Below are 9792 nucleotides of genomic sequence, written 5' to 3' on the forward strand. Positions count from 1 at the left end.
ATTGATGGATAAGGATCAAGGATCCATTTCTTTCCAGTTTTAGCAACCACCCTAACTGGTGCACTTCGCAAGTCCTGTAGATAATTGCAATCAAATGTATAAGATTGCAATCTATTGTTGTCTAGGACCTCAAAATAAGAAACGCGCCCATTAGGTGAAACGCCCTTAATAGTCATCAATGTATCATTTGTGAAGCATCCAAACCATAGATGTTCCTGCATAGGTTGGAAGGTTGTAAAAAACGAAGAATATGTTGTTGATAAGGTAGCCATCATTATCTTGGCACCATGAACTAATTGTAGATGTGCAAGTCGATCTTCTTGTGACATTTGTTGAAAATGAGTCCAAGTTCTTACAGATGCAGCTAGCCCATTATCCAATTTACCCCAAGCAAGGTGAGTACGCAAGCCCAATACTTTTCTTGCATTATCCCGAAATAGAGAATTGGCAAGCATAGGCTGATTAAGTAATGCATCCCAGGTAGAAGGTTTGTCCTTTAGCAAAAATGATTTAATCGCATCCCACGCTCTTATGATTCCTAACAAAAATCTATTGGATGCAAGATTCCTCCTTGGCATTTTCATGTCATTCAAGAACAACCACTTTAGAGCGGAGTTAACTGATTTATAAATTCTGTTTTAAATGCCAATGCTAGTGATAAATAATGCATTGTCTTAATATTGATAAGCATTGACTACATCCTCAAGCATTGGCATTGGTACCATTTGAAAAAGTAACGTGATCCAAATAATTAGAAGGTAAGAACCTCATGACTTCCTAGTGTGAAAGGGCCCAAGTGCAAAGAGATGAAATTGTGAAAGAAGCATAAAATGCAGCATTAAAGGTTCTTGTTACCACTTCTTTTTTATATCCTCACTTATAGCTAGAGTTGTGATTCTTAGGTCTCCCCTTTCATTTTATTTAATTTTGGTGGAAACACACAATTATATCAATAAATGTGTGTCGAAAACACTACAACAACATCACAATTGATTGTTGTCACCATTTCAAGGATGTGGTACATGCCAAATCACCAACATGCAATATAAACACGCCAATGAGGAAATAGTTTTGACTTGCTCTAATAAACAAAATTGGCACATTAATACTCCCGTCAACTTTCATAAATATGTGTCTACCATCAATTTTAAATCCCACAATTATTGGGAAAAGGGGTATTTGGAGAAAGTGTAGTGGGAGAATGGTATTTCGGGAAAGTGTGTTGCAAGAACCGTATTTTGGGAAAGTTTGCTCAGAGAAAAGTGGTTTGGGAAAGGGTGTTTTGGGAAAGTGTGTTGGGATATGAGTGTTTCGAGAAATTTTGATGGGTCCCTTGTTCCCTCTTTTCTTGTAGATGAATTTTAGCTAACTTGATGTCGTAATGTCCGATTTGGCAATACTTTTCTCCAATTAAACTCTTTTATACAAAATGCACGCAACACACTAATTGTTTTGGAAATAAAAATAAAAATGCACGCTCAACAAGTTTCCTTTTCCTTAAAAGGTCGAATGGCAACTGGTTGGCCAAACACCATATTTTTGAGGACTCAAATGCCACGGGCTTGACTCTCACCTTTTGCTCTTTTGCTTGTAACTTCCTCAAAGAAACTCTGATTGACAAACCACAAATTATGTTTCTTGCTTTTCATGGATTTTCTTATATGATTGCATGACAAACACTTGGATATATAGATTTGAGTGCCACCTCCTACGAATTTACACAAGCTCCATCCCAATGAGCCAAATCGTAATCTGAAAGATTTGCAACTATCCTTGTTCGACCATAGATCACATATGACTCTCCTCCAAATTTGCATAAGTTGTTATAAAACGATTACAATAACTTCTGATAGACCTATTAAGCTTGCAACTTGATACAATCGAGGGTAGAACCCCCGAGCCCATTAAATTGGGTGGCTAGAATAGGATATGAATGAAAAAAATGACTAGAGATGAAGAAAATGATAAGAATGTCGGGATGAGATCAATAAGTTTTGGTGTAGCAAGTCTACAATCGACAACCATGTCAACTTTTGTCATTGTAGGCCTCCAACATGTCCTCTTGATTGGCTATCCCATGACAATCCGTTCATTGATAGAGCCAAGGTGGGTCTCTCAAAAATCCCCTCATTTGCAATGAGCTCTCTTTTTCCTTTTAAAGGTTTCAAGAGGGCCACTACCATAATAGTTTCTTAACCTCGATAGCCGATTGTAAAGTATGCGGTATATAGGTTTTTATCGCATGTCTCATCCATATATTCCATGGAGTGTAGATAAACTCTCTTTCTTCATTGTGTAGATAAACTCTCTTTCTTCATTATCCAGAATGAATTTTGAACTCTACACCTTACCATTCTGAATGTAACCCTTGCTAGTCAATGTTGCCTTTTTGTTGGTACAATCGTTACCTCTTTTAGGTAGCCCCATTTTCTTATTCCTTAACCATATCATGACATGAAAAGGATGAATTCCCTTGTCATCCCATCAACAAGATGGTGTTTAGTTTAGGTCAGACATACAACATTGGATTCAACACTAACTGCACATATACACACATATATAAACAAACACAATTGTCACACACAAACACTCATTTTTGCACCTTCTTGGTACACATTCACACACTAGTAGCACGCAACCAATTCTCACACAACAAGAAAGTTGACTAGTTTGTCCATATGCATGCATGATCTTATAGCAGAACACTAGGCACCTTGCAAATATTGATTTGAGATGAAACCTCAAATAGCATTGAACATTGACCAACTCTAAAGGAAACATCCTCAAATCCAAGTGATGGCAATACTCTAAAGTTATCTCCCACTATATTGAGATAACTCAATCCTCACCTTTTATCCTTACACATTAGCCCACTAGTACGATTACAATTATGCTAGTAAGAAGAAGAGTATTACAATATTGACATATAGACACAACATAACTACATGTATCCCCAACATTGGCCCAAGTTGCCTATGTCCAACTACAAGTGATGACTTATACTGCAATATTGACATAGACACATCATGACGAGATGTATCCTAACATTGGCCCAAGTTGGCTATGTCTAACTAGAGTGATGGATTGTGTTTATCTTTTTGTTGAGATTAATACCTCCAATATGGTGAAGTAGCTTTAAAAGATTAATGGGTTATATAGTATTACTAAGACACAATGGTTATAGATCTATCTATTGAACTATGTACTTTCTACTAATTGAATCGGCAAATGTATTTGATTTTTGGTTTAATGATGATCCATATCAATAAAGAGAAATGGCCTTTTAATAGGTTTAATTGAAGAAGGTGAGATATGTTATTGATATAGGATGAGACATGTATGTATAACATAGAAAATGAAGGATAAACAATGGATCAAGAATTTGGTGTGTCGAGAATAGTAGGCAACTTTGTTAGGAGATTCCCCATACTAAGAGAAGATTTACAATGTTCTCCTACTACATGTGCACATCTCATATTGTACATAATTAACACCTATTGTATTTCTAGTAGCACTTATTGAGCTCCAAAAAATTCTTTCTATTTATGCTTTGTACCTAATTAGGGCCCCTATTATCCTGCAAAATGCATGTTTTCTTTGCAAATAGCTCATGTAATATAATTGCTCTTTAATACCTTATCTTTCTTATCATTGCCTTATCACTATGCCATAATCATTATATATTGTTTTGGGCCTTGGCAAAGATAGCCCAACTTTGATAGAATATGTTTGTACTCTTCGAATAAATGTTTGATTTAGGTCCAACAATTTTGGACTTTGGCATCCTATGGCATATAAAGCTCAGTAACATATTGTTATTGGAAGAACTAGTTTCTTCCATGTTCTATGAATCATCAACTATTGAACTATCTTGGGAAACCAAAATTCACTAATAAGAACAATTATGTGAAATTTGAAAATGTTTCCAATAAGATACATTTCTTAATGATGAATGGTTAATAAAACAAACACTTCTCATATGCACTACGACAAACTCATGATGTTGAATAGAAGCCATTATCTTAACAGTAGAATCACATAATCGTTTAAATAAACAAATACTTTAACATGATATGAGTCAACAATGTAACTGATACTAAAGGTTGCACGTTTTGAGGATATTGCAACGTCGTAAAGGGTGAGCTTTGGACCTTGGTAGAAAAGCCCCTCTTACTTTCTACTAAAGTTAAGGGCTTACGAAACCCATTATGACAACATACTGACTTTACAACTTGAGAGCCTGAATAGATGGGGCTTACTATCCTTAAAATAAATAAATGACACAATAATGCGAGATTCTTTGACCATTGATCCAGATCCTTCCATGTCATTATAACTATCTTTACGCAATGGCAAAGCCCAAGAATTTATGGGAAATCACAAAGTTGCATGATGATTGAACTTCTAGAGTTTCATTGATTGCTTGTTTCCAATTCAAGAAACTCTTAAATCAAATTTTGGGTGTAAACGTTATATGCACAAACTATAAAAACAAAAACTAATATTGGAAATATAGCACGAGGCCTCACCTTGTCTCATTGTCCCTCCTAGCTTTAAGGGGCAATGAGGCCCATCCATATAGACTTTGGTCTTAGTGCCATTAAAAATTATAAAGGGTCAAACCCCTCAAAGAACGACCTTTTGTATTTAAGCCATGAACTTTTGTAGCGAAGTCCAACTTTGGAATAAGGTATGTTCCTTGGACATTTTGAAATACAAATATTTTATCGGTATTCTTTAATAAGGTAACGATTATTCCTAATTTAAAATTCTTGTGCAATGATAGATTGAATGTGCTACCCACTACAAGCAAGAAAGATAGTATATCATGCATTTGAGATCATATGTGATAGTGCAAAAATCAAATGTTGGGTCCCCAAGAAAACCTTTTAGACACTTTGGTGACACTAGTGGTTCTCTATCGGGTTGGATGTATGAAGCGGTAGCACTCCTAAGTCTGCTTGGAAAGAGTTAGGAAAATGTCCTTGAAAGCATTTAGGTACAAAGTTTTTACAAGTCAAGAAGCAGATGTCATAAACCCTCTCACTTCTTGAGACTTGATCATTACCTATTGATATCATGACCATGGAAAGGGTTGTTAAATACATGCTTAAGGTTTAAAAAATCTCACATGTCAACTACATAGAATTGAATGTGAAGCAAGTAAAAAGATTCAAAATAAACATAAGGGCAAAGCTTTGTGCTCCAAGTGGATGCAAGATATAAAAAAAAGGTTTGGATCATGCTTTTGTGGTGTGTGAAAAGACTCTTTTATGAATGAGGCCTTTCTACAACATGAATGTGTCATGATATGGGAAAATGGTGGAGACCCATTATTCACACATTGTACAAAATCATATTCTTTGTTGAATAGGGAAATGACACACATCATTACACGTTAGAGCCCATCTCATTATCAGTCATTGAAACCATTGTGCATAAGTGATGGATTTACTTGACAATGAACATCTTGCCTTAAACAAGTGGGAGTTTGAGTATCACATTTTGATACAATGTTGCCTATGATTGCATTCAATTAAGGTTTACACACATCGTCAACCCAACTCAATTCTCAAGGCATGAATTTCTCTCATAGGTTTTGTATGCACTCTCAATTCCAACATTCATTAGTGACGTTTTTAAACATCGAGCGTCACTACTCACTTTCATATGTATTACGTGAAAGATTATATTGTTTGTCTCCTAGATTCTATTTGGCCTAAGAAGATGACAATAAAGTCTATCTATCTATAGCTACATTGGCTTCAAGGAAACATTTAGAGTAATGACTAAATGAGTCTGAATAACAAGATGTTGCATGTTAAAGGATAGTGTAAAATCACATTTGTTTCACGTTATCTTGACTATATGCCCTTAAGACTTTATAATTGCAAATTAATACCTATGAGCATCCGTATTATGGTTTAAATGTTGACGGTAAACTCTATATTCTATTGTCTTAAGGTTGTGCATTTAATTTTAATGCATGTTCAATGTTGAATCCATTGATATTTTTAGTTTGATATACATAATGTACACCAACACCTTAAATTAATCCTAAAAACTTTCTTGAAACAAGGGTTAAGTTATGTTTTTCAACCTTTAGAAGGAGCAAACTACCTCATCATGTGACCAAGTTCACTATCCGAAATTAAATTTCTCAAAAAATATTTATCTTAGTTTGCTATCTTGCGTCTCACTCTATCCTTTTGCTGGTGAGTTTTTTTGGTATCACAAATATTTATCAAACCCTAAGGCCTTGAATCAATGAAGTTGATATTTTAAGAGTGACTACTTTATTGACTTGGTCATTGCAATTGGATACGTGAATGAGTTTTTCAAGCAATGTCCTTCTCAACCATAACATAATATTTGCCAATATTTCAAGAAATGGCAAGGGCTAATTTGTATTATGTAAACATGCCCATTTGTATGTGGATGCATATATACCCACACAAACAAATGTGAATAAGGATTGAACATATTCACATGTCTTTATTGCCTATATTGTTCAGTCTCCACATGTCATTGTCATTTCGATATGCAGGGAATATGCAAAGGCAGAAATTGACATTGATGGATTAACCACTAAAGTTTATTAACCTACATATTGATATTTAGAGCGTTAAGAGCTATGAGGTAACATTAAGTGCACGTTATTGATACGTGCTTCATATCAGTGGTTAATTGGTTACTCTTCTTGCCTATAGATCAAACATATTTTAATATACAAAAAAGATTCAAGTTCGATTTTAAATAATGACACATCTATTTACATATTGAATTATTTGGCCATCCGAATGCGTACTAACATGCATTACATAAATCATGAAAGTGAATCAATGTGGGCTTTATAAAAAAGAAAAAGAAAACCGACAACGTGACTTAGTCTTTTCTACTTATATATGTTTCTGGAAAAATGTTTGGCTTTTTTTTCATAAATCGACTTGTAATAATTATGATAAAAAAGCGACTATATATAACTCAAAGTAATACAATCTTGGGATCTCAAACGAAATCCTATAGACTTTGAAATCTTGACAATACATCGGTCATTATATATACATGTATATGTATATGTGTAGATATAGGTATAGGTGTATATGCATGTATATGCATATATATAAGCTTCACATTCTCATTTGATCTCATTATAATTCCCTCCAATGGACCGTTATAAACTCATGCAACAATTTGTCCCTCTCCTCCTTTTATTCTCCTATTGCTTCCCTATCCCTCACTATTCTTCTATGCTTGATGTTGATTTCTACAAGGAATCATGCCCGAATGTAGAGGAATTTGTCCTTGATGCCGTCCAATATGCCTCCGTGATTGATCCCAGTGTCCTGGCTGGACTCCTAAGAGTGCACTTCCATGATTGTTTCATTGAGGTATAATGCTTCTTAGCTTAATAGAGATGCAACAAATTGTTCTCATTGTGATGCTAAATGATATAGCATCACAAAGTCCATTTTTGAGTGTATGGCGATGAATGTTTATGTGCATTTGACTAAAAATTGTAAGTGTAGGGGTGTGATGCATCGGTCTTACTCGATTCCAAAGGAGATGATATTGCTGAGAAACGAGGAGCTCCAAACCTATCCCTTCACGGGTTTAGTGTGATAGATGATGCAAAAGCAACCATTGAAGAGGAATGCCCAAACACTGTGTCATGTGCAGATATTCTAGCCATTGCCGCAAGGGATGCTGTCACTTTGGTAATTTATAAGAATATGTTATGTGCACTTTCTAGGCATATAATTGATACATTTGTGGCAACCAATTACATATATGGATTTGGCATATATTTGTAGTCAGGTGGTCCCAAATGGAATGTTTTGAAAGGTCGCACGGATGGTATGGTATCCAAGGAAGTTGATACTCATGGTTTACCATCTTCTAGGTTTGGTGTATCACAATTGATCCAAAGTTTTAGTTTGAGAAATCTTTCATTGTTGGACATGGTGACATTATCGGGTAAATATGAAACACTTTGTTGACATTCACAATCTATGTTAATGTTGATTAGTATATAAATGAATTTGTATCATCAAATTGCCAACTTAATAATACTTCATTGACTTATGTGTGTTTTCTTAACTAGGCGCCCACACTTTAGGGTTCTCACATTGTTCATCATTCAATAGACGCTTATACAAATTTAGCGATGACAATTATACGGATCCCACCTTGGATGCTGGTTTTGCCGAGCATTTGAAAAGTTTGTGTCCTTTGGACAAAATGAATACGGGAGTATTCCTCGATGACACTGGATTTAAGTTTGATAATAATTACTATGCCAATCTAATAGAGGGAAAAGGTGTCTTAACATCAGATGCAAGTCTCTATTTTGACTCTCGAACTAAGGAGATTGTGGAGCAGTATGCTTGCAATCAACAAGCATTTTTTGATCAATTTTCAAAGTCCATGGTGAAAATGAGCATGATCGGTATTAAAACAGAAGCTAATGGTGAAATTCGTACCAATTGTCACATTGTAAATCCACCAGAGTAATTTCTGTGTGACAAAATGTGGTTGCCTTTGTTTTCTTACTTCAATATATATGCAACCGTGGCTTACATTCCTATAATTTGTGTGGAAATCATTCAACATTTTTAATTGTTCAAGGATAACACTTAAATCGCCTAAAAAGGTTATGTTTCATTGTACATCAGCCATACACATAGATGCATATTCTATACTTGGTTTTCACATGTGCATACATGCATATAATGTATGTACATGGTGCATGTGCACACACACATACGTGTGTAAAGAGAGAGACATCTATATGGTGCATGTTAGAAATATTTATATTCATTATTATAACATATTTTCAAATTCTTAGAGCATGGATGCATATCGATTTTATTAACATCCTCGAAAACAAAGTATGGCCTATGCGATTGGAAAATGCTTAAAATAAGCCGATGAATGCTAACAATAATTGAGTGTCTCTGTCACAACCAAAAGTTTTAAGCAACATCTTTGTTTACCTCTCTATGCTATTGGGGTTCCTCTAACCTTATTGCCCATGCATCATTCTTTATGCAATCTTTCATTTCCGCAAATATGCCTCTTTGGACGATTTCACTCTTGTTCATCCCTTCTTTATGTTTTGTTCGAGATAACCTTCCTTTGAATCGTAAGGCATCATTTCCTCATCATTTGATTTTTTGGAGCATAGTTCTCTCTTCCTTCAAACATTTTTGGTTATTTGCATATGACATTGATCTAGGTTTATGTTTCTACCACTTGTAGGAAAATCTTTTTTGGCTCTTATAGTTTTTGTGTTTGTTGGAGGATGGGGATGGGGAAGAAGGGAGGTGGTGGAAAAGAGAGATATGGGAAAATTTTACTTCAAGTAATAATTGATTAGTTACTACAAACATGTCACATTCATTTAAATATAATTTACATATAGCCTTCATGCAACCTTCACACTTACCAATTCATCTACATTCATGTGCCCACGATCCTACATAGAAACCTTGGCATACAACATATGTTTCTTTACACAATGCATTGCACTTGATGGGAAACCTCAAAATCATAAAGACTCTATATGCAAATATCTCACGTTAGCGCTCAAGTCACGAATGGGGGAAATAACCAAGAGCCACCTCAACGATGAAACGGATCGAGCCTGATATAGGAGATCAGAAGGCAACTGCCAAAATTTCTTGTTGATTATGGATAGTCTAGTATAATCGTATAGAGCCAAGATACCAATGTGTCTTCATAGGAAAACTATGACCAAGAGAGTGTCCATGGTTGATATGCCCATGGGGC

At 35.2% G+C, this 9792-nt stretch overlaps 1 protein-coding gene across 1 annotated transcript; it reads left to right on the top strand.

Annotated features, from left to right (window-relative positions):
* Positions 1–7113: 7113 nt before the first annotated feature.
* Positions 7114–8590, top strand: LOC147850273 (peroxidase 66-like). Its single transcript, XM_087336818.1, has 4 exons — positions 7114–7391; positions 7530–7718; positions 7815–7977; positions 8105–8590. The coding sequence occupies exons 1-4, from the start codon at positions 7167–7169 to the stop codon at positions 8512–8514; spliced, it is 987 nt and encodes a 328-aa protein (XP_087192944.1). The 5' UTR covers positions 7114–7166; the 3' UTR covers positions 8515–8590.
* The last annotated feature ends 1202 nt before the right edge of the window (positions 8591–9792 follow it).

Source organism: Azolla caroliniana, unplaced genomic scaffold, assembly GCF_043228905.1.
Source record: "Azolla caroliniana isolate FFs.n. ecotype wild unplaced genomic scaffold, voAzoCaro1.0.p SCAF_21, whole genome shotgun sequence".
Classification (NCBI taxonomy): domain Eukaryota; kingdom Viridiplantae; phylum Streptophyta; class Polypodiopsida; order Salviniales; family Salviniaceae; genus Azolla; species Azolla caroliniana.